General features: G+C 41.5%; 1 protein-coding gene across 1 annotated transcript in view; it reads left to right on the forward strand.

The window, feature by feature from the left end:
- LOC310674922 (uncharacterized protein) overlaps nt 1–27,668 on the forward strand; it is a 114,876-nt gene that overhangs the window by 10,537 nt on the left and 76,671 nt on the right. The window contains exons 4-8 of the mRNA XM_083434808.1: nt 1,764–2,502; nt 3,933–4,093; nt 21,862–21,987; nt 24,296–24,379; nt 24,526–24,663. Coding sequence (XP_083290934.1) covers nt 1,803–2,502; nt 3,933–4,093; nt 21,862–21,987; nt 24,296–24,379; nt 24,526–24,663 — 1,209 coding nt within the window. The 5' untranslated portion in view covers nt 1,764–1,802. The remainder of the gene's footprint in view (nt 1–1,763; nt 2,503–3,932; nt 4,094–21,861; nt 21,988–24,295; nt 24,380–24,525; nt 24,664–27,668) is intronic.

Raw genomic sequence — 27,668 nt, forward strand, 5'->3', positions numbered from 1 at the left:
CTCTGAAAAATAGTTGTGAAGCGGGCACATCAGACCCACACCTTACACACACACACACACACAGAGAGAGAGAGAGAGAGAGAGAGAGCAATGCTCAAAGGGCAGCTTGTTTCTCTCCTCATGGGATGCAATTTCCATTCACACTGATAGTTTACAGATTACTTGTGGTAATGGACAGTAGCTTCTTGCTCTTTGTCCTGGAAACTCTGAAAGATGCAGTCTTGAGAATTCTAGCATTTACTGCTTGAAATTGCTGTGAACTCCCTTTTCAAAAGCAGAGTCCTTCTGACTTCCTCACCCAAAGCAAGGAATTGTGGGGTACTTCTTCCTCAGCATGGGAGTTTAAGCATAACACAAAGAATCTGATCTCTGTGAGACAAGGGGGTTAAGTGGCTCCCAGTGGCACACTGAAGTAGCTGAGACTGTCATAAGGGAAGTAGCTGAGACTGTCGTAAGGGAGGCCTGTGGCAACAGTCAGATAGAGGACAGTGGGCTAAGTGAATGCATGAATCTGTGTGTTTTAATTGTCCCATGGGGAAGGGAAGGGTTGCAGAGGATTGTAGAATGAAGCTTGCATGCTACGCAGTGGCAAGGGCGCTGTTTGCAGTGGGAGGATGCCTACTACAGCATGAATTATGCTTACTACAGCATGACTTATATGTGTCACAAAATTCATTGGTTCATTCTTAACTGAAGTTTGTACAGATATAGGCTTGGATCCTAAGATATGGAAGAAAGTTCATGGAAAGAAGGGGGAAATCCTAAACCACCCCCACCACCTCTAAGCTGCCTGTGCCCCCTTAAAAGCCTCTCCAGAGGATATGGGGCTCACCCTGAACTCTGTATAATTGGCAAGGAGCTTGCTGGGGGAGAGGGAATTGCCAAAATGGGGGGGGGGCTCTATTCAGATTTGGGGATTGCACCCCATCCCACACTGCATATAGGACAGCACACCCAACCATGCACAATTTTCAGGAGGCACAAGGAGAGAAGATGGTGGGAATGTTCTTTCCATGAATTTCATTCTGTTCACTTATTTTTGGAGCTGAGCCATAATAAACAGCTGGGAAGGGAAAGCAAGGGGACACAGGCGAAACTCAGGGATAAGAGGGGCTGGGGGCTGTTTCGATTTCCATGTAACTGTCCCTAAGGGTATGCTTGCACAGGTTTAGTTTGCAGATAATACCAAGCCGTGGTTTATTAGAGGTACTCTTAAAAGTGTAGCAAATTGTCCATGTCTTGGTTTAGTTGTAATAAGATTTAGCATCACTGGAGGGTCACCACTGGGATTTTCTGACCCAGGAAGCAAAATAGTCTTTTCCCCATCTCTTGTAGCTTTAACAGCATATCCCAAAGTATCCCCACTGATTTCTATGGGTTTGTTTAAAGCAAGCCATTTGAGCTTTGCTGCCATGTTGTGTTGCACTGTTTGGCATTTCTCTCAACTCTGAGCCTCAAGCCACCCATGGAGCTAGCTAACAGTGCCGCTGTTTATGATGTATGGGCACTGCTGTTTATGATCTCTTTTCCCTTGCCAGCTCTGAAAGGAAGTAGGAATAAATTTGTGGGAAAGATTGTACATTGTCCATACTTACACATACTTGAATTAATTCCCCATTTTTAATAAGAATAATAATAATAATCTGTTTGAGTCACTATTTGGGATGAAACTTGATTTGTACTGGACTAATTAATTCTCCCAGGATTATCTTAAGAGGCGATGGCTAAAGTATGACCTGTCTTTGGGTTTTCTTTTTCAGCAGCTCCTGCGTCTGGCTGCAGAAACCGACCTACTCCAACACATGAAAAGACTTGCTTCCTGTACTATGGTACATAAAACTCAGGACATGCTTGGTTTGGAATTGCTCAAAGAGTTTTTAGAATACGACTGTGGGATTCAGCAGGAATGCATCATAGAAGGTCCAAATGTCAGTAAAGTTGTGGAAGAAGCTCAACGGAGGTCTATCGTGGATCATTCTGAGCCATTAAACCCACAACGCATCCAGTCAGTAGAGAATTCAGCTGTGCTTCTAAGGTTGTTGAGAAGTTGCCAGGTCAAAGGAGGAGATGCAGCAGCTGTCATCGAGTTCCTTAGAAAGACTCTAGTCAATAAATGGCCTGATGGAGAGAAGGCAACTCAAGAAACTTCCAAGAAGGAGCAACAGATTGATGATGGGTGCTGGTTTGTTTTTCAAAGGATATGTCTACCAGAGCCTTTTCAGAAGAACTTGGATAAGGGCAAAAGAGGATTTGAGCAATCCCATTTCAAAGATCTGCGATGTCCAGAAGAACAAGAAAATAAACTGTCAACTGTTTTCAACTCCATAATGATGTTACCTAAACTTCTTCGTGAGGAAGAGGAAAAAATGCTGCTCCAGTCTTTACAAAATATGTCCAGAGGAGAGAGAACAGTATATCTCAAACAACACGGTCTTTTGCAGAACAGCCCCCACAACCCATTCATTCCAGGACTAAGTGAGAGACCTCGTGGTCTTTGGACAGGTAGCTTGCCTTTCAGCCTTTTAAAAAAATTGAAAATACACGCTTTAATCTCACTCCCCCTTTTAAATACCTACAGCAGCATCTGTCATTTGGCAAATTTTGGAGAACTCGGCAAGCCTTTCCTTACCAAAGGAAGTTGGCAACCATGATGAATGTGCCTTTTAAGGTCAAATCAACCTTGCATTTGTAGTGAACCATTAAAAATCTTACAAAGGCATTTTGTTTAAAGTACTTACACGCTGTCTTTCAGGACTAAGCCTCCCAAGGTGGCATCTGTAAGGTAACTTATTTCACATACATAATCGAGCTTCATATACACATAGCAGGAACACTGAGCTCCCAAATGATTCACAGTGCAATCCGCTTGGCAATGCTTCCAGTTCAGATCTCCCGTGATCCTTCCTTTTACCCATCCACCTGGAATGCAAAATCCTGGCATGCAAAGATGGGGTTGTTGCTTTGTGCCTGCAAGTGAATAGAAGACATAAATGGCCAGTTATCAGTCTGAGAAAGAGATGTCACTGCTGTGATCTTACTCTATACCATGCTTCCTCAACCTCGGCCCTCCAGATGTTTTTGGCCTACAACTCCCATGATCCCCAGCTAGCAGGACCAGTGGTCAGGGATGCTGGGAATTGTAGTCTCAAAACATCCGGAGGGCCAAGGCTGAGGAAGCCTGCTCTATACTACCAAGTCTGACAAGTCTTTCAAGCCATGTGGACTTTGAGCCTGCAGTGCGCTGAGGCATTTCATGTGTTTGCTGACATCTCTTATGCGTAGAATTTTGGCACTGACTACCATCCTGACCATTCAAAATTCCACTTTCACAAATGGGACCTGTAACAAAGCTTTGCCGTGAGGTGTAAGTTATGCCGTGAGATAGTTATCCAAGCCCTCTTCCAGGAAAATCCATTCCGTTCCTCATTCATTCCCCCTTCTGCCATACTCTTCCATTTTACCACCTCTCAACATTGGTCAGCATTCTGTGGTCACTGAGCATGATCATTCTTTATTGGACTATGTTTAGGGTTCGCCCCTGAACTTTTGCTCCTTTAAGTTTTTGGTACTTCTGCAAAGCTTGGGGTTTCCTTTGGCATGCTGATACCTCCATTTTGTCAGTGGTGATAAGGATCCACAGTCAAGTAATGAATTCACTCTTTGCAAACACCAAGTATGCATAAGCAGATGTTGGTGAACTACAGTTTCCATCATCCCTGGCCATTGGTCATGCTTGCTAGCAACATCTGGAGGGCTGAAGTTTCCCCACCCCTGGCATAAATGAGAATAGTGTGTTCAGGAGAAAACCCTTTCTCAGTGAGAATTTAATACATGTAGCACACCGACTGTATAGAAGCCATTACATGTTTTTCCTTGTGTTTTAAGAATGCTGTCGAAAATCCATCTCTCTCCCTCATTTCCATATCTAACAGAGCCTAAAGCCTTTAAAGTACAACACAAGAAAATCTTCACAAGGCCTGTGTCTCCTTTCTCTAACGATCGTATGTACAACATCAAATCTCTGAAGGAAAACTTCCACGTGTATAAGAGTGAGAAAGAGCCAACACAGTTCATCCAGGTCAAGTTACCTCAGGTACAGGAATATTATCTTAAGTTCCCCCTGAGTTAAAGTGAGATCTTCTGTAAAAACAAATAGCAGAAGTAGATTGCTTGATTTCATGCTTGAAATTTAAAAAGAAATACATTTACTTAATTTTTTTTCTAGATCTGATTACTTCTCAGCATATTATCTGCACATAAAAAAATCCCCATATTCAGACATATACAACCCATAGCTTTTAAAAGTTCATTTACATAAGGAGTAGGGAACCTTTTTCTCCTGTCAAAGACTGCATTTAATAATAATAATAATAATAATAATTTTATTATTTATACCCTGCCCATCTAGCTGGGTTTCCCCAGCCACTCTTAGAGGTAAACTGGCACTTTATTCCAGTGGTGTTGGGATCAGAGCCAGAAGTGGGTGGAGTTTGCCTCATTACATGCCCCTCCTCTTTCCTCAACCTCTTCACTTTCTCTAGTTATTTGTACCCCATATCTCCCTCCCAGCCCCTGCTCTCTCCTCCCTCTCTCTCCCCCGCAACCCTGTTTTTCTCTTTCTCTGTGTGTGCCACCCCATCTCTTTGATGCTACAGGTGATGAATGTGACCCAGATCTGACAGAATATTGTAGAATTTTGGAAAAGCTGCCAGAATTTTTCAGCAAGATTCCAAACATGCGATGCCAAAGAAAATTTGACCTAGATTCTACTTAGATTAATATCGGCGATAGCACTAAGTGCGTGTGTTTTTATACATGGGCACATTCTTCAAATCACTCAGTGCTGACCTACACTTAATAGCCATGGTGCAGAGAGCAACTTTAGGTATGCTGTAGGGTTTAAGCATGCCCAATGGGATTTTCTGGGGTTTTTATTATTATTGAAGAGCCGGCCTGCGTGCAATATAGTACACAAACTGCTTTTGAAAGCATCCTTAGTTTCACAAACATTGTGTTCCATAAGGCATGTTGGCTGCTGTTTGAAAAACATAAGCTCAAGCCCTCTTTTGGCACACAGCACTAGTTGTACTGTTCTTTGGATCCTGGCCACTATGTTGAGCAGAAGAAGATGAAGAAGAGAGATGCAAATCAAAGGATTATAACCCCACTCCATAAACATTCCAAGCAAAGCTCGAAAAAACGTTCAGGGAGCATTCAGGGAGCTGGTTCTTTCACTTCTCAGTCCTTGGGGGAATCAAAATATCACATAACATGGATTCTGTTCAGTGTTTTTCGCTCCAACAGACATTTCCTTTGTAGGTGTTTAGGAACCAGCTTACCAGTGGGAAAGAAATAACTCTTTGAAGAGGACTCTGCTTACACAGTTACTTATTCACTTTCAGTTCAACTCATCTTCCCACAAAAATAACAAAGATGGGAATGCATTGAGGTAGGCTGCTTTTCATCCCAGCTGGTGTTGGCAAAACATAGGTATTTTCACCTGATTTCAACAGATTTTTATCTGTCATTTCACTGCTCATGTGGGTGGTCTGTCCTTCTGAGAATATGATGGACACCTAGTTTTTTAAAAAGCCCTCGTAGCTTCAAGAGTCAGATACCTTTTTTTAAAAAATGGCCATATTATGCTGTTAACTGTTGGTAGTGTGCCAAGATGTCGTTAGAAACATCCAAGCAGTGATGAATATACTGTAGAGTCCAGATCAACCTCTCCCTGAACAAAAACAAATCGAAAAAATTCTTGTAAATCTCCAGCAAGCCACATCAGTGATGCCCTCGCCACATCAAGACCTCATAAACATCTTGCAAACAACATGTGGACCACATTAATTATGCGTGTGTAATATTAGATATCTGAAGCATGCATCCTGTTTCTTTTGCAATGTGCCAGCCATGCTCATGGCATCCAGAAACCACCTGCAAACCACATCAGCTAAAATTAATCATGCAACCTACATAGCTGTGGATTTCTAGCTTATAAGAGACATTTTTGCTAAACAGCAGTTTATCAGTTGGGTGGGTTAGTTTCTGGCTGCAGGTAACAAAACGTAAAATTTAAATTGATCAGGGAAGCTTGCAGTCTATAACAAGAAGGCATGTTGGTAACAAAAAAAATGTTTTTCCTAGCAGCATAGTGGAGTAGCACAAAATAGAATTCTATATACATTTGCAATCCAAGAAACTTTCAATCTTCGTATGCACATTCAAAATCTGAAGATGTGGCAGGTTCTTTTTCAGCAACATTCATTTAACTTTTATTTATGTTATAAAGTACAGTACTTAAAATTGTTTGGTACAAAAACCATTATTTGAGATGCAGGTGAATGTATCTTGTAACAAGCATACAACCACCAGCATAACTGCAGCCTACATTGAGAAGGACTCAAAGTATTACATGGTATCTTCAACAAAGTGCATGGAAGTTTGATGCTGAGGCATATAAAATAGTAGGTAGATTTCATGAAACAGTTGCTGTTTCAGACTGCCTATCCTTTCCTGATTCTACAGGCCATGGTTCTGCCTGGCTGAACTAATAGGAATGAATGTGGCTGGCTGTGATTTGTGAATATTAGATGTGTCCAACCAGCCTGTTTAACATTCAGGAAAGTGCTGTCTGGAAATACACGTAGGTCACCAGTATCACAGATAATGTACACAACAAGTGCCCTGCTGAACTAATTTGGATCATGTCAAACCACTAGACAAGTAGTCCTGCCCTAAAATATCTCCCCTTTAGGAAGTTTATTTTGCTGTGGCTCCTGTCTCGCTCATTAGGTGTTTTGGAAGGAGGTCTAATGCACTACATTATCACTGATGTGGTTTGCATGTGTTTTTCCAGTAATTTTCCCCAACTGTTTGCATTCAGCACTGGACCTGATTGGAGTTCCTTTTTCCTTTACCACAGTGATACTTAGCATGACTAGAGGACTGCAGCCAACACTTTGATTGGTGAATTCCATGGCTTCCCACCCCTCCTAGCCACGTAATCACCAGACTGTGGGGTGAAACCTCTTATTTATTTGATACCCTGCTCAAAAATCCAAGATTCCCATGGTTACTCAAAATAGAGAATGTAAACCATCAAAACAAAAGACAAGCCATTAAAGCATAACTGATAAAGCAGTGTTGAAATCAATTGGCCCTTTTTGCCACATGGCGTCAGACAAACTCCCCTAGAGATAGAACATTCCAGAGCCAAAGTGCCACCACAGAGAAGGCTCTGTCTCAGGGATTACCTTACTTTCAGGAAAAAAGCAGACCTTCATCCTCCTCCTCCTTCTTCTTCTTCATTCCTCCTTGTCCATCTGTCTCTGTTCCTCACAGGCCTTTCCTTTTTCTTCTTTCCTCTGGCTGTCCAATTGGCTTTCTAAAATTTTTTTGTGCAAGCTCTGTTGTCTTCCCCCCCCCACACACAGATGCTTCTGACTCTTTGCTTCCTGTCCTTCTGCCAGTCTAATACACACACTGTTTGCAGTGAGGCTTCCATCAGTACAAGCCCAGGAACTAAGCAACGGCTTAGATAGGAGGGGGCTTGGTAAGAATATGGAAAATAATTGTTTGTTTGTTTGTTTTTATTGAATTTATATACCCTCATACCCGGAGGTCTCAGGGTGGTTCAATATTAAGCTCTATTTTTGCAGATGAGCCACAGATCTGCAAATCTGGTACAAAACATTGTTGAGAGATCCACACTTCTTTATGCATGATTTGTTTTTGAAATATTTGTTGCTGCTCTCAATGGCCTACAGTATATGAGAAAATAATGTGGATAGTAATAGATCTGGCTGTCTCAATTCACTGGGCATTCAGTTCTGGTTTGGGAACTATTTTTCGAAGCCAAATGCCCAATGGGGCTTCTGTGGCTTCTGATTGGCTGCAGGAACTTCCTGCAGCCAATGAGAAGCCGCATTTTGGTTTTCGAATGTTTTGAAAGTCGAACGGACTTTCAGAACGGATTCCGTTTGACTTCCAAGGTACAACTGCATAGTAAAACAAATTGCAGGATACTTATTGTTTTGGATTAAAAACCCAACACTGAAGAAGAAGAAGACTTTGGATTTGATATCCCACTTTATCACTACCCTAAGGAGTCTCAAAGCGGCTAACAATCTCCTTTCCCTTCGCCCCCCCCCCACAACAAACACTCTGTGAGGTGAGTGAGGCTGAGAGAAGTCTTACTAGCCCAAGGTCACCCAGCAGCTGCATGTGGAGGAGTGGGGAAGCAAACCCAGTTCACTAGATTACGAGTTCACTGCTCCTAACCACTACACCACACTGGCTCTCACTGGAAACTCAGTGAGTGCACAGTAAATGGTGGTGTGACCTCAGCCTCATAAACACTGTCTAACCCCAATACTGCAAGGTCTCTGTAAAACAAATGTAGTCTTTAGCTAATTATGATGTTCCTCTTCCATTGCTAAAGCAAAGGTTTGAAACTAGAGTTTGAAGTTCTTATTGTCTCACTCAACTAAGTATCAAATACAAAAACTTGCCACCCTCATAAATAAGTATATAGGATTGAGTAACATCTCCTGGGATACCACAGTTTCCTGTACAATGGTATTACATTGCCACTGTAAGTAGATATATTGGTCTAAATGTTTTAATACTGGATTGTAAGCTGAAAATAAGTGCTCCCGCCTTTCAACTATCAAATTTCCTGCTGTTGTTGGAAGGTAATGGATGCTGGAATATTAATGGGCTGTGCCTGCATGAACATGGAAAAAGGATCCTCCCTTTTTGGTATTTCAGTGCTTACCCAGTGTACTCTGCCATATTCTATGCTGTACCCACTGTGGGAACTATTGTGTTGGCCCAAATACTTCAAATGCTTTAGTTAGCTCTCTGATTTCATGTTTGGCACAACAAAGTGGATAAAATTCTTCTTTCATTTCTTCACTACAGTTTGAAAGTGTGCTTTCCCTGTTTTTAGAAAAATAATACCTGTGCCAGGGTCCCAATGTGTCTCTTCCTACCAGAATATCTTAGCCCAGTTCTTTCTGATAGGGAGGTATTTTTGGTTCTATACAGGTTTTAAAGAAGATGTTGCAGCATTTCGAGATTCACATCTCACTGTACAAAATCCTTTGCTCCACTCTGGAGGCCACTCTGTGCTTTAAAGGATATTCCCCCTCCTTTTATGAGTTTATTTCTTGATAGAAGCCCACCTTGCCATCCTCCTCTATACACTGGAACCCAGTAGGTCATTTAAAAGAGAGAGGGTGGGGTTAATCACAGGACTGCCTAGAACCACGCAGAATTTAGCTGAAAACTTTGACACCCCACAACCTTCAGTGTATATTGACTGTTGAAGGAAAAGCATTCCACACAGGCTCAGAGGAAGTTCAGTTATCTTTGTTGTTGTTGTTTAGTCGTTTAGTCGTGTCTGACTCTTCGTGACCCCATGGACCAGAGCACGCCAGGCACTGTCCTCCACTGCCTCCCTCAGTTTGATCAAACTCATGCTGGTAGCTTCAAGAACACCATCCAACCATCTCATCCTCTGTTGTCCCCTTCTCCTTGTGCCCTCCATCTTTCCCAACATCAGGGTCTTTTCCAGGGAGTCTTCTCTTCTCATGATGTGGCCAAAGTATTGCAGCCTCAGCTTCACGATCTGTCCTTCCAGTGAGCACTTAGGGCTGATTTCCATAAGAACAGAGAGGTTTGATCTTCTTGCAGTCCATGGGACTCTCAAGAGTCTCCTCCAGAACCATAATTCAAAAGCATCAATTCTTTGGCGATCAGCCTTCTTTATGGTCCAGCTCTCACTTCCATACATCACTACTGGGAAAACCATAGCTTTTACTATATGGACCTTGGTTGGCAAGGTGATGTCTCTACTTTTTAAGATGCTGTCTAGGTTTGTCATCGCCTTTCTCCCAAGGAGCAGGCGTCTTTTAATTTCATGACTGCTGTCACCATTTGCAGTGATCATGGAGCCCAAGAAAGTAAAATCTCTTACTGCCTCAATTTCTTCCCCTTCTATTTGCCAGGAGGTGAGGGGACCAGTGGCCATGATCTTCGTTTTTTTGATGTTGAGCTTCAGACCATATTTTGCGCTCTCCTCTTTCACCCTCAATAAAAGGTTCTTTAATTCCTCCTCACTTTCTGCCATCAAGGTTGTAGCATCTGCATATCTGAGGTTGTAGATATTTCTTCCGGCAATCTTAATTCCGGCTTCGGATTCATCCAGCCCAGCCTTTCGCATGATGAATTCTGCATATAAGTTAAATAAGCAGGGAGACAATATACAGCCTTGTCGTACTCATTTCCCAATTTTGAACCAATCAGTTGTTCCATATCCAGTTCTAACTGTAGCTTCTTGTCCCACATAGAGATTTCTCAGGAGACAGATGAGGTGACCAGGCACTCCCATTTCTTTAAGAACTTGCCATAGTTTGCTTTGGTCGACACAGTCAAAGGCTTTTGCATAGTCAATGAAGCAGGAGTAGATGTCTTTCTGGAACTCTCCCCTGTTTTCCAGGAATGAGTCTTGGCAGACAAAGCATTTTATCGGTGAACCTGGCTCAGATTATGGCCCCGATGTTCTGCACCTGACTACCTCAGGGAAAATATGCTAATCAGAATTTAATATTCTATTAAAATTTTGCTTTCCATTCTAAAATTCATTCTTCCCGCCCTCTGTCATTTGTCATATTTGTGGCTGAGAGTGTCTGCAGATTGCTAGATATTCACACTACTCATTTATGCCTCTATATTGCATGATAATATGGAAAAATCTGTCCCAAAATCATTTCAGGCAGCCTTACACTTGAGTGCCTGGTCCCTGAAGTCTAGCTTCCCTTTGTTGCTGTTGTTGTTTAGTCATTTAGTCGTGTCAGACTCTTCGTGACCCTATGGACCAGAGCATGCCAGGCACTCCTGTCTTCCACTGCCTCCCGCAGTTTCATCAAATTCATGTTGGTAGTTTCGAGAACATTGTCCAACCATCTCGTCCTCTGTCGTCCCCTTCTCCTTGTGCCCTCAATCTTTCCCAACATCAGGGTCTTTTCCAGGGAGACTGTAATGTGCTCTGCTAGATGCTGTAAGGTTTTTTTTATTATTATATTTTTACAGATGTGCCACAAAAGACCTGAACAAAGCTCATGGACCACAATTTGGTAACCTCTGGGCTAAAACCTGGATAGCTAACATTATGCCTTCCAGATGCTGTTAAACTATAATTCTCATCAGCCCCAGTTAGCATGGTCAATGGTCAGTAATGATGGGAGTTGTAGTCCAGCCACATCTTGAGGGCGCCATATTGGCTACTCCTGATCTATAAGCAGAATAGCAATGGGAAAACACCGAACAGCATTTGAGCCAGTGCTCTTGCAAGGAACTGATTAAAACTATTTTTTATTATGTTGCATATGACCAGCTCACTGCTGCTAAGCTTTGGCATGAGAAACTGATTAAAGAGAGGTTTGTTTGTTTTCTTTTCTTTTTTTACATCAGTTATAGTTTTTAATAGTTTCCCACCGAGAAATTTATTAGCACCATAATAGCGGAAGCATTTTGTGGTAATGGAGGACAAAACATGAAAAGAAAATAACGTGAAAACGAGCCAACAAGTTTCTTTAGGATGATTAGTCACAAACAATAGTGACCGTGCTTTCATTCCACCCCCCTCCACCGAACGCAGCTGTGTGCAGAATTAGTGATTGTTCTTTCAAAGTTCTGTGGAATTGTAAAAAGTGACAAAGTTGTTGCACTTGTTTGGAAGGCAATCAGAAGGAAAATGGACGACACATTGCTACCATGTGTCTAAATCTAATCCAAGTTTCAGTTTAAGCTATTGCCAGTTAAAAGATTAATGGACATTCTGCAAAACAGAAATTGCCCTTAAAATGTATACTGGAGTCTTGCATTGCTTGGCTTTAGGTTCATTTTCCTACTTCAGCTTCTATCCACTTTCAGATATTTAAAATGGAGAGCAGGTTGCTTTCTTTAAAATGTGATGGCAATTAAGATAGCTATATCCGAATTTCATACAATCAGGTGATGGTGTAAGAAGACAGATTCTTTAAAAGAGCAAAGTGTATCAAGAACATACACATGGTTTTATTAAAAAAAACCTTTATCATCTACAGCTAATTTGTAATTATTTCACAATTCTTATCTATTATACACCAACAGACAGCACAACTGCTGGAAGATAACATTTGATATTCTCAGTATGGCATATTAACATGCAACCTGAATTTGTTATATTGCTGCACGCCACCCCAATCTCCAAGCAGGGTGAGATTCCAGGGATTCCAGGGTTTGGTTTCCTTGGAATAAGGGATAGCAGAGACTGTGGTGTCTTTAGGATATATGGTTTATTTACACAACCTGACCCTGTGATGGAGGGTTTTGGTTCTTATTTTTACATTGTAATTTATATATTTTTTTATATATTGTAATTTTGTTTTGTGAACCTCCTTGAGATCTATGCGTATAGGTCTGAAACCCCTTGAGTTAGCCTCTTAAAACACCCATGATTCTCAGATTCCATGATATGGTCACATCCAGAAGGTGTGGAAGTCATCTAGTTCTACTAGTTTGCAGCCAGTTGTTATTTGAAATCACCAGTCTATGAAGATGAACTCAGCCACTGGCCAGGGCCCATCCTTCTCCTACATCAGGGTGGTTCCCCCAATAACTGCCAGAGACTTCATCCCCACGAAATCCCTTGGTGCATTGGAAGGAAGACCATTTTATGTGCCCGCATATACAGGCGCCCAGCCCTACAGCTTAATGCATCTTCGTTTTGCTGACACAGCATTCAGCGTTCCCTGAGGGACTGACCTAAGGACAAAAGCACTATTGAAGCACTTCAGATTTCATGCTTCACCAGCCCTTGTCTCAATGGATAATCTCATCATTTTGAGTCAGGGTCTGCATTTCTGATTTAGCAGAGCAGTTCGCAAGCTATTTCAGTGCTCTCTTTCAGTATTCCACCCAGCGTTCAGGTGAAAAATATGTCAGGAGGAAAGATAAAATTCAAAATTTTGTAGCATTTTAGAATTTAAATGTTCACATTTTGCTTTTGAAGTCTGCCTTCCAAGAAAACCAGCAACAATAGCAGCATACAAACCTAATTATTAACTCTTGTTGAAGAATATAAAGATAATGGTACTCAGGAAATATGTTCATATATTTACTTGGACTGCTTAGTTAATGTAGAATAATGGACACCAGGTGGAGACAGGCACTTCATTGTTGCAGTTTGTGTTTCTTCTTGTGAATTGACACTTCTGTTACCTTGAGCTAATCCTGTGAATATCCAAGAGAACATTAACATTTGAAGGACTCATTCCTTCTGCATCATCTCAACTCTGAAGTCTTCATGTGAGTTATCAGAGGTGGAGAACCTGAAAGCTGCTCCTAACCAAAATTATCCACAAAAGCTAAATCTCTTTACTCCCCACCCACACATGGCAATTGGCAATTAAACTGTATTCAAATGCTGTTAGATAGTATGGAAGTAGATCTGTTAGACTGCTCAATGTTCACTTTTTATTCCACTTTTTATGCTGATTCATACGCACCAAATGTCATTTGACAGAAAACAACACTGCTAACATACTAAGGTCAAGAGATGATGAACTTGATAAATCTTGTGGCATGTAAAATAAAGGCTTCTTCTCCTCGTCCTTCCCCCCCCCCAATGGTGCTCACATCCCAGGAGGCTAACACCGCTTTTGTGTTGGCCCTCTTAGGCAGGCCAGATCGGGCCGGACCAAAGGCCCAGGAGCTCACAGGCGGCCCTCACCCAGAGCCCCACCCTGCCTCACCACAGCACCATGAGCCACTAGGCACACTCCTTGCTAACCTGATGCATTTAGTGGTTCAGGAAGGAGTATGATGTTGCTGCTGCTCTTGAATGAGAGTGATTCAGCTCCTGAGAAATGGGCTAAGATTACCCAACACACAATGTCCCCAGGATGATGGACAATGTGATCCCAGGCAACCACTGTACATGGGAGCTGAGTCTCTCCCTTCCCTAGAGCACCACCATTAGATGCCTTCCCACCAAACCAGGTGTGCAGGAGCGAACAAACTCATTTAAGAACACTCACACTGAGGGCTGGACAGAAGCAATGGAGGCAGCAGCTTTTACCCATTCTACACATCCCCTTTATCTCCTTCCTCGTGCTATGAAGGGGACTCTTTGAGGTGCAACAGAGAAAGTCCAGTGGGCTCTTCTCTTTTCTGCACCCCGTCCAAGGCACCTTCTTAAAAAATTGGATCCCTAAGACTCCATTGCAGAGATGGGGCTTGGCTTGGATTTGTTTACACATTTGGGTCCTTCCCAGGCCCAGCCCTATGCATATTTTCACTTTTCCGGAGCAGAGCCTTTGGATTTTCCAGTGGCGGCTGGTTACTGGGGGAGATGTATGACTCCACCCACCCACTCTGCCCCACCAGTCAAAACCATACATGACCAAATTTCCATTCTATTCTATACTACTTTTCGAAAAGAGTTTTGAGGAGTTGAATTGTGTTCAGGCCATTTGACTGCACCTTAGCTACTATTAGTTCCGCAGGACAAATTGAGGTATATTTGAGCATGCAGGGCAGATAGCAAAACTGAGCTGGTAAGCATCCTCCAAAAACAAGGAGTTTGGCTGGGGAGCTTCTCAGCACTATTCTAGGCTGTTCTTGTAAAGTTGGCACAGAGTGCTACTTGTTCCTCTGCACTGGGGGCTCTGGGGTTTTAGAGCTATTGAGCTTTCTGTAGGGATAACATTTCAGTACGTGTCCTAAATGCTCTGCATATAAACAAGAGGGCCCCAATAAGGAGTAACTTGTGAGTCATTGAAAGCCGAAACCAAACTTAAGAAAAGCTATTTTGTTTTCTTAAGGAGGGATTTTTTTAGAGAGAGAAAAGAAAGTACAATTACACACTTGAGCTATTTGGCAGGTTTGTAGAGAAAGGCACGGCTTGCAAATTAGAAAACCTTCTCCCTACAGGAGTGTGTCATTGACTTGAAAAACTGTTATAGAAGCAGTTTCTAAACTAGTCCTGTTTGCTAGCCACAGAAACTTTATATATATATATATATATATATATATATATATATATATATATATAAATAAAATAAACAGGCTGTTTTGCATGAGGCAGATGCCTGCAAATTGGCTATTAACTGACTTCTGATCCCTAGGATATTGGGTCACTCTGTGTACTTGATAAAAGATATCTCAACTGTGAAGTAATGGTACTGGGTAAACACCAGATAATGTTGGCCTTTCCTAGAGGAAAAAACATGAACTGCTTAAAATTACTGTACCATAACACTCCACCTTTACATCTGTGCTACTGACTCTCAAACTTTGGGATTGTTGAAATATATACTATAATAATAATAATTTGAATTGTGTGACTCAAATAAGGTCTACTAGATCCAATTTTTTAGAGTAATGTGAACTCCTGGGACCCCTTCAGGATCAGGGGCTTCATTAGTTTCATTAGTTTCACAGTATTATTATTATTATTTATTGAATTTATATACCGCCCTATACTCGGAGGTCTCAGGGCGGTTCACAGAATAAAATCAAGATATAAAATCACAAAATACCTAATAAAAACAAAAACAACAACTCAATAGCCTCCCCCCAACACATTTTAAAAGGGCATAGGATGTAAATCGGATCAACCAAGGCCTGGTTAAAAAGGAACGTTTTGCCTGGCGCCTAAAGGTGTATAATGAAGGCACCAGGTGAACTTCCCTGGGGAGAGCATTCCACAGACAGGGAGCCACTGCAGAGAAGGCCCTGTTCTCGTGTTGCCACCCTCTGGACCTTTCGAGGAGGAGGCACATGAAGGAGGGCCTCAGAAGATGATCTCAGGGTAGGTTCATATGGAAAGAGGCAGTCCTTGAGGTATTGTGGTCCTGAGCCGTTTAAGGCTTTATGGGTCAAAACCAGCACTTTGTATTAGGCCTGGAAACTAATTGGTTGCCATTGCAGTCGGACCTGGATCGGTGTATTATGCTCAAACCGTGAGCAACCTGGCTACTGAATTCTGCACTAGCTGAAGTTTCTGAACCATCTTCAGAGGCAGCCCTATGTAGAACGCATTGCAGTAATCTAACCTTGAGGTTACCAGAGCATAGACAACAGTAGTTAGGCTATCCCTGTCCAGATAGGGGCATAGCTGGGCCACCGAAGCTGATGGAAGGCACTCCGAGGCAATGAGGCCACCTGAGTCTTGAGAGACAGCAAAGGATCCAGGAATACTCTCAAGCTACGAACCTTCTACTTCAAGGGAAGTGTAACCCCATCAAGAGGAGATCCATCCCTGTGCATAGTCAGATTAACCAAAAACACCAACCCATCAGTGGCCTGTCAAGGGAACTGGATCCACTGTGCTAAATTTCCAACAGGTGGATTGCTGTTGTGTAGCAGGAGGGAGAAGGATGAAGCAGAGGGGAGGTTGGCACAGTGTTAACTTATTTCAGATGTTTCTTTCATTTCAACAATTGTAAGTAAGAAGTGGATTGGAAGCACCTAGAAATATTCCCCTGCCCCACCCGCCACCCAAAAAATCGCAACATTATGCTTCTTAATATTATAGCTATTTTATAAGGCACATAGAATTTTCTAGGTGCTGGTTAGAGCTTTTTTAAAAACAACAACAACAACAACAAAACAGTTCTGGATCCTTGACTCACAATGTAATAGACATGAAACATAAAGGAAAAATGAATGGCATGGGAAGAGGGAAACAAAAGTTACAGAAAAGTTACAGAATTGATATTCTAGTCACCAACTGGAATGGCTGCTGAGAAGACAGTTGTGGAGGAGGAAAAGCTAACCAGCAGCTGATTTTATTCAACCCCATGGCTTCATTGTCTTTCTTTAGCCTCTCACATGAGAGACTTGCTACAATGCTGCTAATGTAGCTGATTGAATGGCATACAAAACCCAGACAACATTTGACATACAGTGGTACCTCAGGTTACATACGCTTCAGGTTACATACCCTTCAGGTTACAGACTCCGCTAACCCCGAAATAGTGCTTCAGATTAAGAACTTTGCTTCAGGATGAGAACAGAAATCGTGCTCTGGCGGCGCAGCAGCAGCAGGAGGCCCCATTAGCTAAAGTGGTGCTTCAGGTTAAGAACAGTTTCAGGTTAAGAACGGACCTCCGGAATGAATTAAGTACTTAACCCGAGGTACTTAATTGTTTCTAGGATGCTTGTGCTGTTAAAAAGAGCTTACAAGGAGGCTTTTTGTTTTTAATGTAGGTGTTCTTTCTCCCCCCCCCCCTCCTTCGTCTGGGTGGCTGTCTCACATTTAAGCCAAAATCCTAAGTACAGTATGCCCTGTACATGTAGCTTCGCCTTTTCCTATTAGTTCAAATATTTTACTGTACTAGTTCATTTTAGTCAGAAACCGCTTTTCAGTTCGGAAAGGAGAGACAGGAAAACAAAATATCCTTTTAAGGTGGGTGGCACCTGCATGCTGCATCTCATTGGAGCATCTTAAAAGGCAACAGTGGATGAGGTTGGTGGCGTCAGCAGTGTCTCTGCTGAACATGTCATAGAAGAGGGTTTTTTTTATGTCCAGCATGCAATTAGGGTTAGGTAAAGGAAGTTGAGCAATCATGCAATGGCCACTGTTATATAACTCACTAGGCTGTGCCCAGGGAACAGAGTTGTAACTTAATATTGCCACAGAAAATGCACTGCCACAGCCAAGGGTCAATAGCTATTTCCATTATAAACTCTGTCTTGCAGTTAATTTATAAACCAGACCTTTATATTATGTCAGGCAAAGACTTGGCGTAGGGTTGAAGGAGGCATACTTTTTTAAAAATACTTTCAGACATTATTATTTTTTTTTAATTCTCAATTTCTTAAATTAGACCATTTTAAAGAGCAAGAAGAACGTCAGTGGTTCATGGCATTTTTTTCATGAACAGCTTTGGGATTAAATTGTGTTTTCTTGGCCGCTTTTGTCCCATAGAGCTAAATATGTGAGAAGTAGATATTCCAATGACAGCCATATCCTGAGAATAACTCTACAGTACCAAATGGCTGCCCGGTACCTGCCTTCCACATTCCCAAGCAACGGTGTGAGCACTGATATGCAGAAATCACATATGGTGTGGTCCATCTGGACTGTACCACTTAAGGTTGAAGTCTGGAACTTCATATTAGAATGCTTCGTCATGTAAAAATACTCTCTATGCAGCTATTCTATAGCCCTATGTAGCTATTCTGCTCAAGTGTAAATCTTGCACATGTGGGAAGAACGGGGACAAATGAGCTAAGCTCTGTTCTCTATTCCTTCCAACTCATAGAGGGTGACAGCCTGAAGTGGGGAACCTCCAGTACTGGTGAAAGCTCCTCATGCTACTGGAGATTTCCATCCGGCACTTGGTGGACAATGGGATATTGAGCTCAGTGTGCTGATCTCTACTTTCCTTGCTCATGTGCAGGTTTTACAAGTGAGCAGAATGTCTGCATCACACTCTGGATATCATATTTTTCTCCTAGAGGGAAACTTTAAATGATGGAGGCACATTCAACATATGATCCATCCCTAGACTGAAGTGCTACTGTTTAGGAGAGGCTACACCTTGTGCTATTTGAATGTGTAGAGAGATCTGAATCTCTTGCTGAAAATGACCATCAATTTCCATTTTACGTATTTATCCCCAAACTCAGGGAGCTGCCTTATACTGAGTCAGACCATTGGTCCATATAGCTCAATATTGTCTACACTGACTGGCAGGGGCTCTCCAGGGTTTCAGACAGGAAGCACTCCTAGCTGTACCAGGAGATGCCTGGGATTGAACCTTGGACCCTCTGCATGCAAAACAAAGATTCTTCCACTGCACCACAGCCCTTTCCAAATGTTCACCCGTGAATGTGTGGATATAAGAATGAAAGAATTGCAACTCAGGTGTATGCATTCTTCCTGGTGCTCATAATGGAAAGCTAAATACAAAAATATCTGCTCATCTCTCTAATCCGATGCTACAGTATTCACTAAATTGTACAGACCTCCTTGTACAGTAAGTCCGCTCACCCTTCTGGTGTGGCGGTGTTGCAGGACAGCAGAGGCTCCACTGGGGACCCCGACAAGGGAATCTTAGCTTCAGTGTCCCTTCCTGATGGGTGGTGTTAGCGTAAGCCCATGCAGCCTATCAGGAACCAGATCCTGGCCTGAATTGGCCAATGGGGATGCAGGCCTGGACAACTGCCCGGGCCAGGGGGTGGAACTGATGGAGTGGGAAGGCTTCCCTCAGGCCCACTCCCTGGCCATTTAAACAGCCCTCACTTGGGGCTACAGTATTCATAAATTGTACAGACCTCCTTGTACAACAACATGGGCTATAGGTTGACAGGTGAAGAGTTAGCAGCATTTTGGAAACAGGCACAATAGAGTGTTTAACATATAAAGCCTTTGTCCTTGATTCATGTCGATCCTTTCTCAAAATATGACAGTGTGTTTGTTTCTATTGCTCAGTTGTTTATCCGAATTTACTACATCCATGTAACCATATATTATTCTCAGACCTTAAAACATGGAAAGAGAGAAACACTTCACAAAATTGACCCTCAGACACTTGGGTGGTAATTGGCATGAAGTGAAAGGAATTTTGTCAAATACTGTAATCTTTTGGCCTGATGAAGAGCAGTTCATTTGTTTTTTGTTCCTGTTCCAGCATAGTATAACATTATTGAAGATGACTTCATAGGTCAAATTGCACTAAGAAACAAAACTTGAATTTAGCATTAAAATCTTCTAACTTGACAGTCAATTATGTTTATTAGCGTCGCTCCATTCCAATTTCTTAAAATTTTCTGCCTGACTTAATCCCATCCTGAAGTTGACTAATTTAACATCCACACCATACACTGAAAGCATATGGCTTTCCCGAAAGAATTCTGGGAATTGTAGTTCATTCCGGGTTATGGGTGTAATTATGCATTATCAACTAAATATCTGACACATGGCTCCTTTAAAAAAATGAGCTATGACCCAGGACATCAGGACTCGGAAAGGTGTGACCTGGCTGGAGGATTTAATTTCTAATTTGTCCATGCTCCCAGGCATTATCAATAATGAAGCTTAATTTATCATTATCTCTGAAGTGAGTTCTTAAATAAACAGCAGAAGACAATACACGGAGTGCTGTAGCTCTGTGTAGGGTAAACTACAGCTCACAGGATTCTTTGGGAAAAACAGCATGTGCTTAGGGTATGGTGTAGTGAATTTGGTGAATGGTTTGAAAATCAGCTGTGCTTTATCACAAAGAGGACTTGCACAGGGAACTGATTAACTCTCTTATTGAAATTATGTGGTTTCCAAGAGTACATATGTCTTGACTATGTAGGACCAAATCAGGTCTTAGTGTGGTTTTGTCTTATTTTAAGATCTGTACACAATTTGTGCCATTCAGAATGCTAGCATTATAAATGCTCATGCCATTCAAACATATTCTTGGCACAACAGCGATTAAGGGAAAATATTAATTTTCTTATAATGGCTTCTTAATTCTCCAGGCTTTAAGTGAAGCAGGAAACATCACTGGTGCATACAGTTTCACTAGTAGCCTAGCATGTGTTGCTTTTTTCATCCAATGTCAAATGCATTCCTTAAAAGCATACCATATGTTTACACCAAAGTATCTGTTTGCAGTTGAAGACCATTCATTTGCCCCAACATGAACCAAATTCTTTTAAACACAAACCAAGCTCTTAATTATAAAAAAAAAATTCTATAGTTACTTTTAATGATCCTGGAAATCTTGAAGTATGGTGTATGTGCCTACGATATTTCCTGCTTTGATAAATGCCTAGAGAGAAAAGGAGAATTTCCAGAAAAAAAAATGTTCTAAAACAGCTCCAGACTTTTTTTCTATCCTGTATTCAAGTTGACTAGCTTAAATCTCCCACATTGAAACAAAAAACCAGAAACCAACCAAGGATTTGAGGTTTCAGAATGTCATATATGCTTATCAAGTGGTTAAGATGAGTAGTGAGGAAAAAGCTTGCAATGTATTTTAATTACGGTTATATTTTTGAATTTTCCCAGTATGTTAATCCTACAACCAGCTTTAAGATTTCATAATGTCTCTCTGTGAAATGAAAATTAGGCCAGTGATGACATGAGTGAAACACTTCTAAGTCTTAACTCCCTTAATGGTACACAGATTTTGGATGGTGTTTGCTCATTGTGATCATAGGGCTGGATGCTAAAGTTACCTGTTCAGTAATGTATTGCATATGTAAGGATTTGTTTGTTCACTTTAGCAGATCTGTGTGCAACATTTCTATCCACATATGGTGGCAAATCTTTCAGCCTAATATAAATGGAGACCTTATCCACTATGTTTCAACTATACACTAAAGATGAATTTGGTTGAACTGGCTTGACATTTGCTCATGTTCTGTAGATAACAGAGTGCCTTCAAACATTCTGAAAAGCATAGGGACTGGGGACCAAGAGACCCATACACTTCCTGCTTCCTTTGCTTTCTGATACAACCCAAAAATTTTAATGTTTTGACAGCCAAGGACAGCATGTACTTCCCACATTCTAGAATGCCCAAGTCCTCCATCTCTGGGGGAAATGTAGAAAGAAATATTTATTTTCAACTTCTGCAAGTAGTTCGTTTTTTCTTATTTGTTATATATTCCCAGACATTATTAACTGAAATTAAGTCTTAACAACCATCTTTAAGGGGACAGAACTTTGATGAATATAAGTTAAAGTGAGAGGTTGTCAGTGGTTCCGTTTTTTTAAACAGGTAACCTAGAAAGCAAAGAAGTGTTTTGTGGGCTGCTTTATATGAATAACATTTGATTTAAAATTTTGCATTTTTTAAAAAACAGATGGCATCAGAAAGTTCTTCCCTACAACGGATGAGACTATCAGAAGGCAGCAGTAGACAGAACCCTTCAAATGCACCAAATGCTTCAAATCCTCCTCAGCATGACAATTTTGATAAGAACTGTCCGGTAATGCAGACTTTTACTCAGTTCAGTTTGCACTGTGTTATCAATAAATTATTTACATTGGAATGGACTGAAGCTAAGTTAGTAAGTCCCACTGAAATTGGGTCTGTGAATATTTCACAGACAGAAAGTTGGTCCTGTCCCTTTTTCAACCTCTGTGTGGATTTTTTGAAACTTTCAGAAAAGTACTTACAATTTTATAAAGTGGTCCAAAAACTGCCTTTTATTTTGTCTTTCTTTTTAAAAACTATTTAAATAATAATAATAATAATAATAATAATAATAATAATCAATAATAATAATAATAAACCTTTATTGTCACTACACCACCTGTGTGCAGTGAAATTTCTAGCCATTTGGAGCGGCTATGAAGAGCAAGCCTTTTTCCAGGCCTGTTTTAAAATGTATCTGAAAATACCCTGGAAATAGTGGTATGTTGTGACACACACAAAAAAGATGGGGTAGCCAGATTGGGGTAGCCAGATTCTTTTCATACAATGCCCCTGGGAGGCTACCAGAAACAGGAGAAGGTTGATCATTTGGAACTGAGAGGGAAGAGGTGTTTGGTAACAAAAAGGAGGCAAATTTGCCTGGATTCCTATGTATTTTTAGCAGCTGGGAGTATGATCTTTTTATGAACATGTTGGGCTGGTAGTCACCATTTTAGATTTCACAGAATGCCTTGTTCCAATGGGGCCATTTTTGCAAGAAATGGCAGGTATCTCTCTCTCTCCCTCCCTCCCTCCCCTCCCTCACACACACACACACACACACACACTTTGCATTGTTTTCTCTTTCTTTTTTGCAGTAGCTGTCTTCCTCCCTCAGCGTCCCTCAACTGCCAGCCTGATGCTACATTAAGAGCTCCGGGATGTTTTGTCTACCCCCCAAAGATCACTCTGCCCTCCAAACAAAAAAAAATATATGTTCCCACTCCTTGTGGTGAATCAGGTCACAAAATGGAGAGGCCATTTTGCCTAGTGGTACATGAACACACATAGATCTTTTGGCTTTAAGTAATTATATAAAAAGAACCAAAAACCTTACTCAAGTTCAAAAGAAGTCAGAGGTAGTATGATTCATGGCATGGTGTACATTCTCCTTTTATCCATTTCCTTCTTTATGGAAATGCATTATGGAAGTAAAGTTCCCAGAGAGGATTGTGAGACAAGAGTGCACAGTCCAGGCACTGGTGTTTCTTCATGAAGCCTCCAACCCTTCTGTAAAACAACAACATGATCTTCCTTCTAGTCATACAATCAGAAAGATCTTGTATTTTTGTGAGCTGTTCACCATTGTCTATGCCAAAATAGTTACTTGGAATAACATAGATCACTGACTGAGAAGCTATCATGCTGAGTCTTTTTAAAAATAATAATAATGCAGGCATCTTGTCCCTTCTCCAGCCTCCTTTAATGTTTCAAAAACATCTAGCTGGAAGGAAAAAGTTGCTTAACCTTCAACAAAACAAGAACTGGAATTTAAATTTGATGGCACAGCTGTTCACAAATTAGAGCAATAAAATGAAAACTGTAAATGAGCTAACTAAAAATAACGAAGATTGGCTGGCTGGCTGAGAGACAGTTTTGAAAATCTGGAGTTACTCTGGAGCCTTGCAAAATAATCCAGTAAAAACCCATTAGCAGATCACTGAAATTTGAATGCATTCCTTTCCTTATTCCCTAGCTGAGTCCTGTTTACAGTTTGCTCTTCGTTGCTTTGATATCACAGTCTGCCGAAACAAGCTTTTATATCACACTCTACTGAAGCACCAAAAGCAGAAGCTCTAGAAGGATATCTCTGTTCAGTTTGTCCTCTAATAACCACTATATTATCGTTAACAGCTTATTCACGTCTATGCTGCACATGTAAACAAATTTGAAATGTTTATCCCATTGAAGGTTCTCCCTATTGAGAGAGCATGTGTATCACTAACCAGATCCAGCATGCTGAGGTGGCCTAGCCCTTCAAGCAAGGTCGAAAGCTTAAAAGCTCTTTTTGTGCCAGGCATCCCGAAGCAGCTCTGGCACAAAAAGACCTGCTACGCTTGCAGACTTGCTTGGGACTTGATTTGCACAATTTCAACCATCCTGCCTGCAACCATGTTGACATCATTAAAGTCAAATGTGCCTAAGATGATGTATGAATGTAGCTTTACAACTCCCACAATGGACAGCAGCTCCTCAGTGAAGTACTTCCCATTGTTCTTCCGGCTTGCCTGCCACTGTTCCTGAGTCCAACGACTTCTGAAAACACCCTGAAGAGTTGATGTTCTAAAAACATCTGGTGTGTTGTCATTCTCTTTACCTAGTCTTTCCTTCCTGTGATGGAGACACCTGGGAACCAAGAAGTACCAAGTTCTGATAGAGATTCAGAGATCCTCCTGGAACAAAAGGTGAGAGAATGAATACTGAAAGAAACTCAGCAGCAGATGGAGGGCCAGAAGAAGAGGAAGCATGATTTTGGAAGGCAGCTGAATTGGGAGAAAATGTATCCTTTAGAAGGTTGCGGCAACCTTTTGTCATGTTCACATTTCTCCAGGTTCAGAAGCCACAGCAGAAGTTAACCAATGAGATGCCAGCTCTGGAGCAGCAAAGTTTCCTTCCTTCCAAGTTTCCTTCTCCTTGGAATGAAGATAAAGTGGATGGAGATAAAGGCAGACAATCTGATGACTCTAAGGTAAAAACTGCAAAGGAAGAATATGATCTGTTCTAAGGCTCTAGTCACACGTTCACCCTTTCCTAATGAGGAAGCTGGTAGGTTTGACCCTTCATCCATTAAGTGACTCTGTTTGTGGCATCATAACAGCCACAAGAATGAACTGGAAGCGTCTAATAAGTGAAGCACTGCGCCTTCATTTTAGCTGGGTTGTTTTATTATAAAGCGGAACAGCATGGCTAGGCATATGGTGTCATGTCAGTTGTAGTAGATGAAGTCAAGGTAGATCATTAGCAGCTTCCCAAAACATAACTGCAGCCATTATAATGCTGATGGAAAACAAACAGCCGATAAATCTTCATTGCTACCATCACATTAGTTTTATGCTACAGAACAGATTTGTAAAAGAAGGCAATGCATAAATATATTTTTTATTGCTGGCACTACAGATATTTAATAATAACATATAATGCCATTTTTTAAAAAAACCTTTCTTAAATGTACTTGCAAAGGAAGCACTACAAAAATGTAACTGTGGTACTACTAGAAAAAGCTAACAATAGATTTATACCAGTTATTCACACAATCATCTTTGTATGTTCAGTAAACAAGTACAGGAGATGTGATTGGTGCTCCCCCCCCCCATGTTCAATCTATTTTCTTCTCTTTTTTTGCAAGCAGTTTTTCCTAATATAAAATATTTCGTATATTATTTTTATTAATATATTCATTCTTATGCATACTTTTACCTAATATTTGCATTTCTGTCAACAGTGATTGGTTGGAGAACTGCATCACAAAATTTGGATAAATGTACATTTCTAAGGATGGCTATGTTTTAGTTCTCAAATTGTTTGGGAAAGTGAAAATATGATAAATGTGGCTTTAAATGCAAACTGAATTGAATTTATCCACCATCCCAACACTTGACCTACTCCAAATTCATCAAGTTGAGTTTTTCCCACCTAATATCCACTCCTGGTCCTGACCAGGTATTTTATAAATATAGGCTGGCATCTGCATTTGAACCTCCCTAGAAGTTGCTAGTCACATTAAGAGAAGGAAGTTCTTATGGGAAGTGTATCTCACATTTTATCAATTTCAAAGCATATTTAACCATATGAAAATGTTCTAAAATTGGCTTCTGCTCTTGTGACAGAAGTTTATTTCATGAAATGCTTGCCTTTTGTGTAAATCAGTAATTTTTATCAGATGAGAGGGAGCATGCAGAACTCATGATGCTAAAATATGATTGACATATATTTGCTTCCTGTTTAGCACAATTAGGTCTTTTGATATGAAACCCGTAAGATTAGTGGGGTTAGGGACAATATTTTTTGTGGCAGTCCTTTCTCCTTCCAAAGTCAGTTTTACAGGGGGGGGTTTATATAAACTAAAAGAAACTATAGGTTGATGAAAAGGGAAATCAGATGGAATATGTGCACAACTAGTGAAGCATTGCAGTGTGTTTGTGTAAATAGAAAGTCAGGAAAGTCAGGATTGTGGGATAATTTGACTCAGAGGGTACATATTCTCCCAGGCCAATCACTGCTCTCTCTTGCAAACCTTTAAATGGTGGAAGGTTGCCTGCTGGGAAAATTGCTTAGAGGGCATGTGCGGCCAATTCATCCTACCCCCTCCCTGCAGTCCTTTAAGCTGCCATCCCCGAAGCAGGCTTTTTATGGCTTTTGATTTGATCCTGGGATGTCCCTATTTCCTCCACCAGTGCCAGTACCACCAAGCTCAGGAGGGAGGATGAACTGGTGTTTGTCCTAAGCAGCCATGGCAGGAGTGGCGAGGGAGCATTCCGTTGCCTCTCCATGTCCTCTCCATGGCCGCTGCTGCTGTCCTCCTCCCTTGGGCAGCCTGTAGTGACTGCTGTACAGCAGTTGAGGAGGAGGAGAGGCTGCTACCGCCAAGGCCCAGCCTTGCATGGTGTGTCCTCTCTGAGAGGAAGGCAGAGGGCAGGACAGCTCTGGAGGGGAAGAAGGGGAAAGCAGAGCAGAGGGCAACGCTTTGTGCGCCCGTGTCTAATCTTGTCCCTTTCTAAAATTTATTTGTGGGTGCTTTTCTTTTTTGTACCAAAGGATAAAATAATATCAAATTGGGGTGTAAGGGTTTTCTTATGACAATGGAGGGCATCTATGCTGTGCCCGTTGGCCACAGTGTTGGCACACTCCCTTCTTCTAACAGGAAATGCTCTTGGGGTGGGAGCAAACAAATGGGGGATCGAGAAAGGTCAATTGGCAGAGGAGTGAGAAATGTCCCTGTTTTCATCTGAGGAATGTTGGAGGGTACACTACACTGGCCTAGGCTGAAGGGAAGCAAGCAATCTGCCTTCAGCCTGTTGTTGTTGTTTAGTTGTTTAGTCATGTCTGACTCTTCGTGACCCCATGGACCAGAGCACACCAGGCACTCCTGTCTTCCACTGCCTCCCGCAGTTTGGTCAAACTCATGCTGGTAGCTTCAAGAACACTGTCCAACCATCTTGTCCTCTGTCGCCCCCTTCTCCTTGTGCCCTCCATCTTTCCCAACATCAGGGTCTTTTCCAGGGAGTCTTCTCTTCTCATGAGGTGGCCAAAGTATTGAAGCCTCAGCTTCACGATCTGTCCTTCCAGTGAGCACTCAGGGCTGATTTCCTTAAGAATGCATAGGTTTGTTCTTCTTGCAGTCCATGGGACTCTCAAGAGTCTCCTCCAGCACCATAATTCAAAAGCATCAATTCTTCGGCAATCAGCCTACTTTATGGTCCAGCTCTTACTTCCATACATCACTACTGGGAAAACCATAGCTTTAACTATACGGACCTTACGTAACTCCAAAGACCAACTAGCTGGGGGTTTGCTGAGAAGCACGGTTTTCTCTGTTGTCAGTGTTCAGTAGAGGCAGGAGAGCAATGCATAGGGTGCTGGCTCAGGGAGTGGCAGGGAGCCATTTTAGCCCAGAATTGCTTTGTGCAAGTGTAGAGAGTGAAGAACTGGGTAAAAACCTTAAGCTGGAAACATTAGATCAAAATTAGACCAGTT

Source organism: Podarcis tiliguerta (genome assembly GCF_965153285.1).
Source record: "Podarcis tiliguerta genome assembly, chromosome: 3".
Taxonomy (NCBI): Eukaryota; Metazoa; Chordata; class Lepidosauria; order Squamata; family Lacertidae; genus Podarcis; species Podarcis tiliguerta.